The 13,934-nt window shown below is 53.5% G+C and overlaps 6 protein-coding genes across 6 annotated transcripts; 4 read left to right on the plus strand and 2 right to left on the minus strand.

The window, feature by feature from the left end:
- Nucleotides 1-427: 427 nt before the first annotated feature.
- N656DRAFT_842715 (uncharacterized protein) lies at nucleotides 428-4,025 on the minus strand. Its single transcript, XM_064819057.1, has 2 exons — nucleotides 3,224-4,025; nucleotides 428-1,695 (listed from the first exon to the last, which is right to left on the minus strand). The coding sequence occupies exons 1-2, from the start codon at nucleotides 3,574-3,576 to the stop codon at nucleotides 696-698; spliced, it is 1,353 nt and encodes a 450-aa protein (XP_064673491.1). The 5' UTR covers nucleotides 3,577-4,025; the 3' UTR covers nucleotides 428-695.
- Nucleotides 4,026-4,158: 133 nt separating this feature from the next.
- On the minus strand, nucleotides 4,159-5,286 carry N656DRAFT_775912 (uncharacterized protein). The gene is made up of 2 exons (XM_064814528.1): nucleotides 4,892-5,286; nucleotides 4,159-4,744 (listed from the first exon to the last, which is right to left on the minus strand). The coding sequence occupies exons 1-2, from the start codon at nucleotides 5,072-5,074 to the stop codon at nucleotides 4,235-4,237; spliced, it is 693 nt and encodes a 230-aa protein (XP_064673492.1). The 5' UTR covers nucleotides 5,075-5,286; the 3' UTR covers nucleotides 4,159-4,234.
- On the plus strand, nucleotides 5,273-6,857 carry N656DRAFT_775914 (uncharacterized protein). Its single transcript, XM_064814529.1, has 3 exons — nucleotides 5,273-5,725; nucleotides 5,778-6,469; nucleotides 6,702-6,857. The coding sequence occupies exons 1-3, from the start codon at nucleotides 5,717-5,719 to the stop codon at nucleotides 6,706-6,708; spliced, it is 708 nt and encodes a 235-aa protein (XP_064673493.1). The 5' UTR covers nucleotides 5,273-5,716; the 3' UTR covers nucleotides 6,709-6,857.
- A 257-nt stretch (nucleotides 6,858-7,114) lies between these two features.
- On the plus strand, nucleotides 7,115-8,843 carry N656DRAFT_775916 (uncharacterized protein). The gene has a single exon (XM_064814530.1). The coding sequence runs from the start codon at nucleotides 7,322-7,324 to the stop codon at nucleotides 8,693-8,695; it is 1,374 nt and encodes a 457-aa protein (XP_064673494.1). The 5' UTR covers nucleotides 7,115-7,321; the 3' UTR covers nucleotides 8,696-8,843.
- Nucleotides 8,844-9,185: 342 nt separating this feature from the next.
- On the plus strand, nucleotides 9,186-10,303 carry N656DRAFT_775918 (uncharacterized protein). Its single transcript, XM_064814531.1, has 3 exons — nucleotides 9,186-9,465; nucleotides 9,547-9,663; nucleotides 9,751-10,303. The coding sequence occupies exons 1-3, from the start codon at nucleotides 9,437-9,439 to the stop codon at nucleotides 10,097-10,099; spliced, it is 495 nt and encodes a 164-aa protein (XP_064673495.1). The 5' UTR covers nucleotides 9,186-9,436; the 3' UTR covers nucleotides 10,100-10,303.
- Nucleotides 10,304-11,185: 882 nt separating this feature from the next.
- Nucleotides 11,186-13,320, plus strand: N656DRAFT_775919 (Zn-dependent exopeptidase). Its single transcript, XM_064814532.1, has 5 exons — nucleotides 11,186-11,511; nucleotides 11,579-12,009; nucleotides 12,084-12,457; nucleotides 12,518-12,735; nucleotides 12,812-13,320. Exons 1-5 carry the CDS (start codon nucleotides 11,402-11,404, stop codon nucleotides 13,155-13,157), a joined length of 1,479 nt encoding a protein of 492 aa, XP_064673496.1. The 5' UTR covers nucleotides 11,186-11,401; the 3' UTR covers nucleotides 13,158-13,320.
- The last annotated feature ends 614 nt before the right edge of the window (nucleotides 13,321-13,934 follow it).

Genomic DNA, 13,934 nt, shown 5'->3' on the forward strand with positions numbered 1-13,934 from the left:
CGTAAAGCGACTGTGTTACTTCCGTAAAGCGACTGTGTTTTTCAAGGCTGCATCACCGTCTATTGGACTGTAGCTCACATTGTAGGGCCGAGCGTTAGTGGAAACCGGGCGGTCTAGAGCGGCAGTAACTCTGCCCTGCAGAACCTCATGATTTTGAGCCAAATAGCTGCCGAATCTCGCTCTCGGTGGGTGCTTGAGCTGGCCCGTAGATAATTGAGTTCGAAACAACAGTTGCAGCTTTTTTGCAGTGAATTTCCTGCGGTATTTTAGTGTCAGCGATAGCAAACTTGGGTGGGTGATAACACAGTCGCTTTACGGATTTCGTTGACTGCGTCAACCCACCTCCCGTTTCGCTACCATGCATATACTAGTGATCCGCATACACTAAGCGATCCCGCACTCTACAAGCGAAGCGATATGTGGGTATATTGGAAACGGACTTTGCCATGTACTTCGTACTCCCGCCTAGCTGACGCCATGATCTCCAACCGAACGGTTCCCTCTCACAATGTACCCCTGAAATTACTCGCATTTATTCCACCAATCTTTCCAAAATGTCCATTTCGTCTTGAATCAACTACAGCCCCTGTCAATCTCTCAACTCCGAGGTTATCCATCCCACTGCCTGTCTCCCAAACACACAGAGATGCTGTCAAACATCACTTGAGCGTTCGTTTCTCCCCTGCGAAAGCCACTCACGAAAAAGTGATATTCGGCGTCCGTTGCTGACCGTTAAACACGGTCGGGATCCGAATCGTGAGCTGGATCCCGTCCCGCGTCGACTTCACATCCAGAAAAATGTCGGACGGACTCTCGCTGGGATTCTCCTTCCTCCACGCCTCGGCGTTTTGTCTCCTCTCTTCCTCGGTCCGTCTCGGTCTCGGCTGACCACCAACAGGCATTGACTGCTGCTCCTTTCCATCATGCTGCCCCTCGTTTTGCTTTGCATCAGACGCCGCTTCCTCCCCTTCCTTCTCTTCCTTCTGCTGCTGCCGAAGCAGCCTCTCCGCAGCCTCCCTCTCCCCCCTCTCCTTGCGATGCAGCGGGTTATTATTATCATGAAACTTCCCCACCACATTGCCCTCAGCATCAATAATATTGCCCAGATGGTCGACCATCAACGACGCCCTGCTCCTCCCCATCACGTCGAACAGACTCCGCGGCCCACCATTCCCCGCAGCCGCAGCCGCCGCTGGTAATTTCTCTGTTTTGACCTCTGCAACGTACCCCAACAGCTCCCCGCCGTCGCCGAGGATGTCGCCTGCGGCGTTGGACACGCGCCGCCCCACGATGGATGGCAAATCCCCGCCTGCTCGTGCAAGCACATGGCCTGTTTTGTCGTCTACTATGTCGCCGTACTCGTCTACGGATTTTCCGACGAGCAGTGAGCCGATTAGTGGTGAGAGCTGTGGTCGTTCGGCTGCTGTGGGTACTTGGATGCCTATTTCTCCAGAGGAGACTGCTGGGATGGATGGGATTTGGGGGATGGGTGCCACGTAGGCGGGTGATCTGGGGCGCTCTGGTGTATGTTGTTGTTGTGGTTGCTTGCTAGCTCCCTCGCCGTCCCCGTCCACATTGCCGCCTTCTTGTGACCCACGACGAATTCGACTTGTCATGGCTGCTAAGTAGTTGATTGCGTTCTGATAATCACTTTTAATCTGGGCCAGCCGCGATACCCGAGGGAGATGCTCGACGCTGTGTTTCGGTGTTAGAAACTGGGGCATTGGTGATTACTGTCTGCAGATCCCTCCAATAAACTGGCTAGCATGTGAGAGACCCAGTAGAGCCCCTTGGCACGCTGGAGTATAGATTGCTCCAAATCTTCCTGATTCTCTGAAGGAGGTGAGGTTGAGAGCTGGGGATGCGATATGACGTCACTGACCAGGGGCCTGCGGGCAGAAGCGAGACGACCGGGGGTCACGAAAAGTAAGATGGGAAAGAGTTACATACATCCTTCGATGCCGAGTAGAACACGGATATCTGGATGTCGAGAAAACGGTACGAGTACTCCGTACGGAGGTGCCTTAGGTACTCGAGGTACTGCACTGAACTGGCGCCTAGAATGCTGTAGGAGAAAGATGTGGCCCAGCCGCTCAGCATCTTTGGTGCTCGATCTGTGGCTGGTGCATCGATCGGGCCCATGACATCATCCTGCTTTTTCGGGATTGGAAAACCAATCAGGCGGGTATTGCCGAGGCGAGTCAACGTCTTAGCATTGATGCGAAACGGCAACAAACCTGTTTTTCTGTAGCCGGGGCCACAGCCGACCAAATCGCGGTTCGGCCGACTTGCATGCATCATGCGCCGAGGTCTGAGGCCTGATCCTGATCGACTTTGCTTGGTGTAAACATCTTGTCCGATCTACCACCATCAGTCTTCAATAATTTTCGTCCTATGTGTTCCTGTATCACGGCCTAAATTTAGACTTGGCGGAGACAGCCACCAGGAAGGGCTTCCCGAAGTTCCCGTCTCGGCGTCATGCAGAAGGCGTCTCATTCAGATGGAATAAACCTGCGATGCATGCACCAACAGTGCCGCTGTCAGCTGTAGTGCAATGCTGCTTGACATTGATTACTTCCCGCTTGACAGCCTTGACAGCATCATGTTGATATATCATGTATAGTTATCATCATATATGATACCAAGATGTACCAATGAAACTATTCCCAAACTTTGAGAAATCATCAAATGCAATGCGGAAATTCTCCTGACGCCGTCTGTGATGATACATCTTGTCTGTCGTGATATGAAAATTCCACCATTCGCCTTCTAACATGAGCCCATATACCACTGATTAACAAATCCAAACCAAAGTTGCCCTTATTCCAAGAATCCAAAGCCCGTTCTGGTACACGTAAAAAAGCCCTTTAGGACTCGGGCGCCGACACTAGTTGCTTCAGTTCCTAAGCAATTAGTCACCATCTATGTCCATCCGGAGCCAGCAATTCCTCCCCCGAAAGCCAGTGCGGTATGTAATGTCTCCAGAGAGGTTTGAGTGCAGTATGCTCAAGTTTCTCTACATCGACCTTTAGCCCGTGCAAGAAGCATAACGGATTAGAAAAGAAACCAACTCGGGAAAATATAGTACACGTCTAGAAGCTGAAAGACTTGTCGGCATTTCGGGAGTGAAGTTTTCTTCGCGCTCAAGTCTTTTCAGGGAGGAAGGGATAGAATAGGGAGGGGAAAAGGGGAAGAGCGAGAGAAAAGAAATGAGGTTACTTACAAGAGAGCCAACTCCAAGTCGCCGTGGATCTTTGCCTTGAGCGTGATCTCGACGTCGAGGTTGAGGTCCAGCCTGAGCCGGAGGGTGTCGCTCTTGCCGCCGCCGCCCTTCTGGTCGACGGCCTGGCCGGCCACGCCGCCTAGTGCCCCAGTTGCCGTGTTGACGAGGCCACCGGCCGTTTGTTGAACATTGTCGAGTGCCAGGTTGTCGAGCGGGCCTCCTCGCTGCTGGCGTTGGTTGCGCCTCCGCTGGGGAGGAGCATAGGTCTCTGACTCCTCGCCCTCGGACTCGTACGCCTGCTGCTTGGTCTGACGCCTGGGCTTCTTCTCTTCGGAACCGCTTCGGGAGGCCATTGTTGAAGTGGGTAAATCGAGAGATTGAAATTAGACAACGTCGAAAGGTAGGTTGGCTCGTGGGGTTCCCCGAAGCGTAGTATTGAACTGCTAACTGCCTCGGTGTCTGTAGGTTTGATTTCAGGGTTGCTTTCTTGGAGTCCTTCGACATCCAGATGGAGGCTATAAAAAGAAGGTATTCTGGAGACTTGTAAGGCCCAAAACCGGATTCAAGGACAAACCGGCAATGAAGTCATCGGCCTTGAGAACAGGCCGCCGTGATCGAATGTTCGGCGCCGAGACCTCGTCCAATCATGGCGAAACGCCAACCCAGCACACCGGGCAATATGCGGGCATATGCATATGCCGAGCCAGAGCACATTGGACGAGGGTGGAGTGTAGGGTGCAGAGAAACTGACATTGGACGAGCTGTGTGGCTGCCAGACACAAGTCTCTGGGGCATTTCCTTGCACTGCAGTGGGGTGGGAGACCGCAAAGCCACACCCGATGCCTCCACCAACCGAGGCCACTGGCAGCTACGAAAGCACAGTGCATAATCGATCGAGATATACTGTTCAGCCACAGATCTCTCTTCTAATTATCGTGATTAGTCTACGAGTCCAGATCTCCTGCTTTTTTACACTGCGCTATGTGTCGTATGGGTGTATTGTACTATCTACTATCCGTTCTCTCCTTTGACGTATCGGCTCTCCATGCCCAACTGCATTCTCCGTCGCAGCATGACCGGGACCCTTTTCCCTGCACCATTATTGCTGGGAGGGCCAGTGTCATTGGTGCCTTCCGTTTCGGGATCCGTTTCGCTTGTGCCTTCTTCGGAGTCCTTCTCATCCTCCCCGGGGGTCCCTTTCCCAACTCGATCCCACACAACCGCCCACCGCCCATTCTCCATTTGAACGGCCACAAAGTGTGACGCGTCGCCCTCGAGCGTCAGCCACTGCTCGTCATCGCTCCAGTACCAGGACCCAACCGTATGCCCTCCCAGCGTGTCCTGCCGCCCGCCATGGCGCACTGTGCCATTGTCCTTGTCGACGAAAATCCAGTTGAGCATGGGTGGGTCGTCGGCGATGGTGCTCACGAGGCCACGAAGCTGCGCTTCCGACGGGTATGTGAAGTAGTAGCCCGTGAACTTGTGGCCCGGCATGGGATAGGCTGGGTGGTCAATCCAGAGCTGCGGCACAGTTTAGTTTTCTTTGACTTCTTATTCTCACCTCCAGGCGCTTTGATGTCATCGGAGAATTCGGGAAATTTCCCCTTTGTCCACAGAGCACATGCTCAGTGGTCACCTGGGATACAAGGACTTGTTGACTGGACTTACTCTACCGTCTTTCAGAACACACCAACACTCGACGGGGTCATCCCCATCGAGTGAAACAGTGACTGTCAAGTGGAATTTGGCCTTCTCCTTTGCCTGCGCGTTGGCCTTCTTCTGTGCGCTCAGCGCTTCGCAGACTCCAATGGTGGTTGGGATGCCCGAAATGACTAGGAGGCCGATCACCATCGTCTGATGCGTCTTGGGTCGTTTGCTGTGAATGGCTTCGTCTCAAGCTCGCTGCTTGTCCACAATACCAGGATGGCTCAGGATGCGGACTCGGTTGCTTCAAGCAAGCTTTCGTCATATACCCCTAGATAACTCTCGCCACCGTTTCCTGGCTGCCATTCTTTGGCCCAAATGCTGCTTTTCGCACCCCCCCTCCCCAATGCAATGTTTGGTGCCATGTTTGCAAATTTAACGAATGAGAGGCTGATTGGTGGCCTTGATTCCCACCCTCCTGCGTTTCCAGACCCGACCCCTGATTAGCCGCAGTTGGCTGATCTCGAGCAGCACTACGTCATAGCCTTTCGTCGTCGCATATGCCGCGACCACTATCCTGCACCCTTCAGGTTGCGCTGCCATCCTCCCCCATGTCATCACCGGTCATGGGAAGCCTGACGTGAAGGGGAGGCTTCAGCCACATGAAATCAGGGTTGCAGCAGCTATGATGTTACAAGGGCTCTCCAAGTTTATCTCCAGGAAGGTCTACCTAACTTGCTAGAAAAGAAGATCGTGTAAACCTTCAGCGTCCTTGGCATCCCAATTGTTCAACTCTCATCCCAACTCAACATATCAACAGTGAAGACAGAGAATCTGCATCCTGCAAAAATGTCATCGGTGAGTAACCACAGACCCGCTCGTGGAAAACTTGGAGATTGACAAACCAAAGCCACAAAATAAGAAGAACGAGCAGATCCAAAACCCGGAAAGGGAGGAGGAGCAAACTGCTACACAAGCCAACCAGCCAGAAACCGCCGAACAAACACACGCCGCCACGGCAGAGGACGACAATGACGATGGTGACTTCAACAACAACAATCAGCACGAAGATGGGGAAGCCGAGGAAGGCCAACCCGAGGACGGCGAGGAGTACGAGGAAGAAGACCCCGACGCGGAAAACCAGCAGGTCCTAGAAGACGACTACCAGGAGGACGGCGAAGAGGCCGAAGGCGAGGCCGCAGCAGAGGATGACGAAGCCTACCCGGCGCAAGCTCAGGAGGAGCAAGACGAGGAAGACAGCCCGGCCTACTCAGCGCCCGCCACACCCAAGGACGATGAGAAGCCGCAGCCGAAGTGGATGCAGACGCAGCAACAGCAGAAACAGCAGCAGAACCGGGAACTGCAGCGCCGCCGCCGCCGTCCTCAGAGACGTTACCAAGACGACGACGATGATGACGACGATGACTACGACGACCAGGTGTATCGCCAGCCGCGCATGCAGCAGCAGCAAATGATGCCGCAGCCCCAGCAGCAGGGCGGTGGAGGCGGCAAGAACCCGCTCAAGCTGAGGTTGGATCTCAACTTGGAGGTGGAGATTGAGCTGAAGGCGCATATCCATGGTGATTTGACGCTTGCTTTACTGTATGTGTCCCATTTTCTTTTATCCTTTCTCCCCACCTTCTTTCCTTTTCTGTCCTTTCTTCCTCTCCGTCGCTTCAGTCCCGTCCCTGATCCGTCGCCTCTTAATACAGGGGGCTTATGTGATCTGGGACGAAGACTCGCGGCAGCCCCTTTCCTTCCCTAGTCGTTTCCTTTGTCGAGCGGTTTTTACTTTGTCACCAGATTGAGGCTTATACTGTAGTCAATGATACAGCAACTAGATTGACAGGTCGGGCTAACCATTGTGTTTCTCGCCTATTCTTCGTTGCTTTAGAGAAGGGTTGTAATGGTTCCTCTGGCGCAGCTTCCATTTGTTTCCGGTGAAGTAGTCGACATCCGAATATCTATGGGAGGGATGAGGGAGCAGTACCGGGCGGCCCGCACTGCCCCTCCGGTGTTATCGAAGAGAATGTACTCAAGCGCTCGGCATATTGTTTACGAGAAGGAGTTTGCGAAGCGTTGTTACGTTGCTATCATCCATTTGTCAATAGATTTGTCTCTGAAACTACTGTGTACTCTTAAAGGACACAGCATAGCTGCTGTACAAATCAGGTAATAAAGTCCCGATACGATAGCCTGCAATGATAAGGTGACTGCCGCTGCCGGACTCCTCATGCGGGGTGCATCCAATGGGGCGAGATAAGAACATGGACAACGTCACGGGACAATGTGCTGTGTAAACACCCAGGACACTTGCAGCACGGCGGTCATACAAAAGGAAAGCGACGGGTGTTTAGAGTTGGCCGCCAGTTGGGTTGTCTCGTCGAGTCTCAGCAGCCAGATATCCGACCTTCAGCATTTTGGTTCACCTCATCCCCCTTATGATCGCCCAAGATGATTATGGACGTGAACTTCTCCGAGCTACAGCGCGCATGGCAAACTGTCCTGCGGGCAAAGCCCTACTACGCCTCCGCGCTGCCACTCCTAACCTTACTCGCCGCGATCGCAACCGCCGTCCTCCTCCGCTTGTCCCGCCGTCACCCACAGCCATCACCAGTACCACCAAAAACCACCACCCTCCACAAAGCAGCAGCAGCAGACAAAAAGACCACCAACCCCCCTCGTGAATGGGGTAAATGGACCCCATCAAATTTCATCTTCCCAACACCCGAACCATACCCCTCCTGGTCCCTGACCGATACCAAACCCTTACCCTACCGCCCCTTCCGCTACGGGCCCAAGTACCACGTGACCATGGGCCTGCGCAGCGTGCCGCTGGCGGAATGGATCGAGCTGGACAACGAGTTCCCGCGGTACCATGCCACCAAGGCCCGGCGGATTCAGGAAAGGGGCGCAAAGTGCTGTCGGACTGCGCCTGAAGCGTTGCCGGCGGCGTGGGAATTGTTAAGTGAGTTGGGGAGGTATTTGCCGGGGAGGTATCCGGGGTTGTATAGGCGGAGGGTGGCCACGGTGAAGGGGGGGGATGGGGGCAAGGAGGTGGTGGTGCTGGAGAATCTTTGGTCTGGGGAAAAGTTTCAGGTCGAGCCGCCGCCCGCTGGTGGTGATGGGGATGAGGGGGAATGGGAAGACCCGATGCAAACCTGCGCACGGCTGGTGCAGGACGATTTGGTTATTATGACGGAGCGCGAGGACGGGCAGTACTACCTGACGGCCGGGGCGGTGCTGCTGCCGGGGTTCTGGCGGCTTGAAGATAAGTTTGGCATGCCGCTTAGCGAGATCCATACGTCGGGGGATGTGCCCCAGTTTCGGGAGAAGTTGGAACGAGGGATGGTCAACCTGTTCCGGCGGCTCAAGCCTGAGGAGATGGTCGGGAGGAATAATTATTTCTTTCAGGTGGATGATGATCTGGCGTGGTCTTGGAGTATTGGGAGTGAGGATCGCGAGGAAGGGGACGGGAAACCGGCCAGCCAGCATAGCAGTTGGGGCACGGCGGAGAAGAATCGGGCGATTGAGCATCATTATTTTCGGTCGGAGAGGCAGACGCTGCGTCGGCTGCCCAAGACAGGGGGTGTGGTGTTTACGATACGCACGTACTTTCACCCGGTTACCGAGATTGCGGAGGAGGATTATGTCCCTGGGAGACTGGCGAGCGCGGTCCGGAGTTGGGGGGATGATGTGAGCCGGTACAAGGGCAGAGAGCGTTACGGTGATGTGCTGCTGGAGTATCTGGACCGGAAACACGAGGAACAGGTGAGACGGGGGCTGGATCTGAGCCGTGAGGATGAGGTTCGGGCGTATCCGTATTGAGCTGGGGTTGGATGAGACATATGGAGGTAGTTCGCCGTCGCCGAGGAGGCAACAAGCAAGTAAGGTAAGGTGACTTACCAGATATTGGGCTAGCGGTCGTTGATCCTACAACGGTAGAGGCATCGGTAGAGTACATACACGAATGAATCAACAAACGTTTTATATCAGAACGACACGCCTGTCGTGAGATACCCATTCAAAGCTCTCTCTTTTCACTTTCTCTTTGAACCGCCCGCCCGCCGTTCACGACCAGCATCAACAAGGCCCGACTCGGGAGCTATGGCTAGCCCAGTCAGCGAAAGTACCTATGATTACACCCCTGACTTTGTGCAAATACTCGTCTAAGGTACACAGCAGAGACCAACTCCGCCCAAGGCCGCCTTACATTGTGCCTCTTCAGCCGCACGTTGCTGCGGGGCTGACCATGGTGAGTCTATATTATCGGCCGCCAAACCCGACGTTGATCGTCCTTGTGGAAATGACTTGATATCAGGCTGCGTTTCCCCAATGCCTCCAGTCCATGTTCACACTGCATGATCCAGTATCAAACAAAATATATATCGTCTCGCGCTCGTCACTTAATTAACATGTCCGCATGATGGCAACTCTTCCCTCGCCCGTACATCTACTCAGGACTCGGGATCTCAGACCGCAAGATGCTCGTCAAATACTACCTCGCGGTCATTGTCCTGACCGTTTCGGGAGCAAAGGCAAAAGGCAAATGCTCAGTACCTGAAACGGATGACCCGAGTTACTCGTCATTCGAGCAGGTTTTGTCCCTGGAACCAGGTAGCTGCCATGACTCGTTCAGAATCCGCTAACTAGTAGGAACTTACCCATTTTACGGACAGCTCGTTATGGTTGAGCGTTGCGGGTCCATGTGTTGAAGCCGTGAGCACACGTTTCGCCGGTTGCCTCGATACGGCGCATCTCGGTCTCAACTGCGCGTATCAAAGCTCAGAGCAAGCGCAAGTGTCCCGTTCCATCCCGCGCCTAGGTATGCCTATTAGAGGAATCTTTACAAACTAACGTACCTTATGTCTTTCCACATGCAGCTGCTATGACATTCTGTGCCCGACGGGACACTGGATCGACACGCTTCCCGAAACTAGAAGCGCAGAAATTGAATCCTTCCTCAATACCCAATGTCCCTCAACCTCGGTTAACGGTCAGCCGCCATGGACCAGTTACTGTCCCGAGGGGGTTCGGACCTATCCGGGAGCGGTCTACCACACGGCCACGGTTACCGCCGGCGGATACGCGGTAACTGCTGAGCCGACACGTATAGAGTCGAATCGTGAACCGAATCAGAGACCTAACCCGAACGGTGCCTCGAGGAAAGACGGACTTCAAGTTGGATTGGCTGCCGCCATTGCTGTGGTGCTTCTGGGAATGGCTATGTGAGAGTATACCTATGGGCAGCTAAGGGAATCATGCATGAGTCCGACTGAACTTGGAACCACCGGGATAGGGAGAATGGTTATAATGACTGAAGTGGTGCATGTGTCAGTGTCACTGGTAACCGATGCCCTTGGACATTGTCGGATTCTATGAGGTTGTCAGAACATGTCAACTAGTGCATGCATTTGGAGTTGTGTGATAATTGAGTGTAAGATATTATGGGAAAACAAGCTCTTGATGATGATGCTGCTGATCTGAGGAAGAGAGAGATGGCCAGAGAGGCTCTGGGAGGTAAGCCTATATAGGTTTGCCTAGCTGTGGTGGTGAGGGTGTTTGCCCTGTCCAAGAGGATAAAGGAGCCCAAAGGCCCAAAGAGCTCTAAGGAGCTCCACCAACAGATATGGATCTGGATGATAAGGTGGTTGCAGCTGATATAGCACGATGGTGTGACTTACAGGTACTTTTGGCAGCTAGTATGAATATTGGAAAGCAATCAATGAGTACCTTACGACTATGTCATTCATTGACAGCACAGTCTACCTAGTCTTCAGGCCGTTTCCGCTAACGATATACAGACGTCTATTGCACGGACCTGGTTTTCAAGAGCCTAGCACCAGGTACCGATGACACTGACAGAACCTGTCATATAAGTTTGAGGAGCTTCCGATGAGTGAACTGCTTGGCACACTGATGGGGTTGTGATTCAAGCTAGGTGCCAGTGTAGGATCAGTACTGAAGAATTTGAAATAAGTTGCCGGTTACCTTAATTGGCGATGACGCGAGGTTCTGGAAGCTACGTCGTAAGGTACCTATGTATGGATAGTATGATTGGCATCTTCATGTTGGATGACAAAGGTCAATAGTGCAGTGTATGGTACTACCTGCGTCTATCGCGCTAGAGCTCTCTTTTCTATGTCAATTAGGGTAGCTACATAAACTGCCTGGGTATCAATCAGTTCGTGTTATTGCGTTTTTACCGCACAGACTGGCAATGCATGGAGATGCTCTCCGCGACTGCCGTTTATAGGTTGCCACCTGCCGTTTAAAGCTCAGGCAGCCGAACATTACTGCTTGGCAACTCTACCCCATCAAGATACCGGCTCATTTACCTACCTGCTCGGGATTTTGCCGGCGTGACCCTTTCTTAGCAAGCTCAGATAAGGGTTACAATTGATGTTAAGGGAAGAAACTACTATAAACTCATCTGTCCCAGGTCCCCGGAACCGTCATGCAGGACTCATCCTTGGCCTCTGCAACCAGGGACACAGGTCGTCTTGAAAGCAGTGGTGTCCCTTGACAGCAACCATGAAGCTCTCGCGCAATTTAGCATGGACTCTGCTACTGGCATCGCCGAGTGCTGCCACCGACAGCCTCCTGACGCCAGACAAGCTCGAGGCCGATATCAGGACTGAAGAGTAAGAACAACCGCCAATCAAGGAAGCTCCAAAACTCCTTTGTTAACACCTTTACTTTCGTTCCCAGACTTCAGAACGTCCTATGGAACCTAAACAAAATCGCCCGGGACAATGGCGGCAACCGCGCCTTCGGCGAGCCGGGCTACAAGGCCTCGCTCGACTTTGTGCTCGAGCGGGCCCAGAAGCGCTTCGCCCGGGAGATGGACACGTATGTGCAGCCATTCAACCACACGTACGAAAAGACACGCAAGATTGCAGTGACGGGGCCCGAGGGCGAGGACGTCTTTGTCATCAGCCCCCAGTACAACTCGGCCACCCCGCTCCCCGGCGGCATCACGGCCGGCCTGATCGACACCCCGGTCAACGACGAGACGGGCTCCATGTGCCTGGAGGAGCAGTGGGAAGGAATCGATGCGACGGGAAAGCTCGCGCTGGTCAAGCGCGGCGTGTGCGCCGTGTCGGACAAGCTCAAGTTTGCGAAGGCGCATGGGGCTTTGGGTGGGTGCCTACCTACCTATATTTGAATTTGCTTCCACGGTCAGTTCGATGACGCTGATGATTGAGGCATCTAGGGGTGATTCTGTACAATCAAGCACCAGGAACGGACTATGCCATGCCTACTTTGGGTGCTGAGAACATCGGGCTAGTCGTCCCGGTGGGCATTATCCCCCTTGAGGTGGGGGAAAGCTGGAGAAGTCGCCTTGCCGCAGGCGAAGATGTGGTCGTGAATTTGCTGGTCGACTCCATCGCCGAGACGCGAGAAACCTGGAACATCATTTCCGAGACAAAACAAGGCGACCCTAACAAGGTCATCATGCTCGGCGCTCATCTCGACAGTGTTCAACAGGGACCGGGCGTCAATGACGACGGCAGCGGCACCGCCGCACTGCTGGAGATAATGGGATCGGTAAAGCAGTATGACGGATTTCCTCACAAGATTCGTTTCGTAAGTAGCTTAAATCTTCGGAAGGGACTGAACTCCTTGATTCTGACCAGACATTGCTAGGCTTGGTGGGGTGCAGAAGAAAGCGGCTTGGTCGGTTCGCTGTACTACACCCAACACCTGTCGGAGAGCGAAGCAGACAAGATCAAGTACTATTTCAACTACGACATGATCGGCTCTCCCGACCCCATCTACGCTATTTCGGTTGACGAAAACAGCGGCATCGGCCCGCAACTTTTGGGGGATTATCTGACCTCTAAGGGTGTAGAAATTGAATTCGGGTAAGTGATACTACTCTCTCTTGACTATCTCTTGGACTGTTTATTCCGTGGAACTGACAAGGATTGCTTTAAATAGAGAATTCGGCGGCAACTCAGACCACGTTGGGTTCCTCGAGCTGGGCATCCCGGCGACGGGCCTGTTTACTGGCGCCGGAAAGCCCTGGGACGCGTGCTATCACCTGGCATGCGACGACCTTGACAACATCCACTGGGAGGCACTTACCGTGAACACGAAGGCGGCGGCGCGTACTCTGGGCACGCTGGCTCACTCACTTGAAGGCGTGCCGCCCCGCGCGACTGCAAGCCCCAACCGCCGAACCCGCAGCAGGATGGCCCAGAACTTTAGGAGATGGGCCGCATTGGCTGAGGGCGCGAGCCATGGAAAGATGTGCTCGCACAAGGAGGGCAAGCAAGTGGACTAGTTGGGTTCAGGTTGTAGCGAGGAGTTGGCTAGGCCGGCGAGCAATGAGCATCAAGCCTCAATGGCAACAGTACTTTATATGTAGCAATAGCCGCATATTGAACTTGGAAGTAACAATACCAATGCAAAGCATCTGTATTCAATGTCAAGAATCGAGACTTTATGCCTAGTGGCACATAGCTGGAGTTATCTCACTCAGAGTTGTGCTTGGGTTTGGTGAATGGCATGGGGAGCTCGAGCCCATGGGCTTGCGGGCAAAGAGGGCGGAAGGGAAGGAGGGAGGGTAGGTATATAGCCATCGTTTCGTCCAAGGTAAGGCAAGTTAGCCTCGTCACAGTCTCTGTGGCCGAGTGGATTTCCAGCTAACTATGAAATCGTTCTGCACGGTTTCGTAGGGCGGGAAGGTCACCAGTTCGAGTCCCAATCATGATTGCGAAGATTTTCCAAAATGAACGGTGGCCTTCTCGCCTGAGCTTTATGCCACTTTCTTTCTTTTGTTTCGCTGCCGGCCTGAGGAATTCTTACCCTTTGCAATTCAGTTATCTCACTCTAGTTTTGCAGTGTCGTTCGTCAGGCTGGTTTGGAGAGATTATTGGGGTGAATCAAGGTATAATCGAGTTAAATGTAAATAAAAACGGGTTCTTACCCGAGTGTGGGTTTGATTTAACTGTACATATATGCTGTGAAACACGGCGCAGAATGGAGTGCAGTTGTATCCGTATCCCCGACTCTGTTGACCCGGTCCCAAGTCGGCGGTCCCGTCGCCCCAGTCGGCAGG

The sequence above is a fragment of the Canariomyces notabilis genome (genome assembly GCF_033297395.1).
Source record: "Canariomyces notabilis strain CBS 508.74 unplaced genomic scaffold N656scaffold_3, whole genome shotgun sequence".
Lineage (NCBI taxonomy): Eukaryota > Fungi > Ascomycota > Sordariomycetes > Sordariales > Chaetomiaceae > Canariomyces > Canariomyces notabilis.

Coding starts and splice junctions, on each gene's coding strand:
- N656DRAFT_775916 (XM_064814530.1), top strand. CDS start 7,322: ATGATTATGGACGTGAACTTCTCCGAGCTACAGCGCGCATGGCAAACT.
- N656DRAFT_775919 (XM_064814532.1), top strand. CDS start 11,402: ATGAAGCTCTCGCGCAATTTAGCATGGACTCTGCTACTGGCATCGCCG. Junction 12,458..12,517: donor TTCCTCACAAGATTCGTTTC/GTAAGTAGCTTA, acceptor AGACATTGCTAG/GCTTGGTGGGGTGCAGAAGA. Junction 12,736..12,811: donor GGTGTAGAAATTGAATTCGG/GTAAGTGATACT, acceptor TGCTTTAAATAG/AGAATTCGGCGGCAACTCAG.
- N656DRAFT_842715 (XM_064819057.1), bottom strand. CDS start 3,576: ATGGCCTCCCGAAGCGGTTCCGAAGAGAAGAAGCCCAGGCGTCAGACC. Junction 1,696..3,223: donor GACTTGGAGTTGGCTCTCTT/GTAAGTAACCTC, acceptor ACCGAAACACAG/CGTCGAGCATCTCCCTCGGG.
- N656DRAFT_775912 (XM_064814528.1), bottom strand. CDS start 5,074: ATGGTGATCGGCCTCCTAGTCATTTCGGGCATCCCAACCACCATTGGA. Junction 4,745..4,891: donor GTGTTCTGAAAGACGGTAGA/GTAAGTCCAGTC, acceptor ACTGTGCCGCAG/CTCTGGATTGACCACCCAGC.
- N656DRAFT_775918 (XM_064814531.1), top strand. CDS start 9,437: ATGACCCGAGTTACTCGTCATTCGAGCAG. Junction 9,466..9,546: donor GTTACTCGTCATTCGAGCAG/GTTTTGTCCCTG, acceptor TTTTACGGACAG/CTCGTTATGGTTGAGCGTTG. Junction 9,664..9,750: donor TATCAAAGCTCAGAGCAAGC/GCAAGTGTCCCG, acceptor TTCCACATGCAG/CTGCTATGACATTCTGTGCC.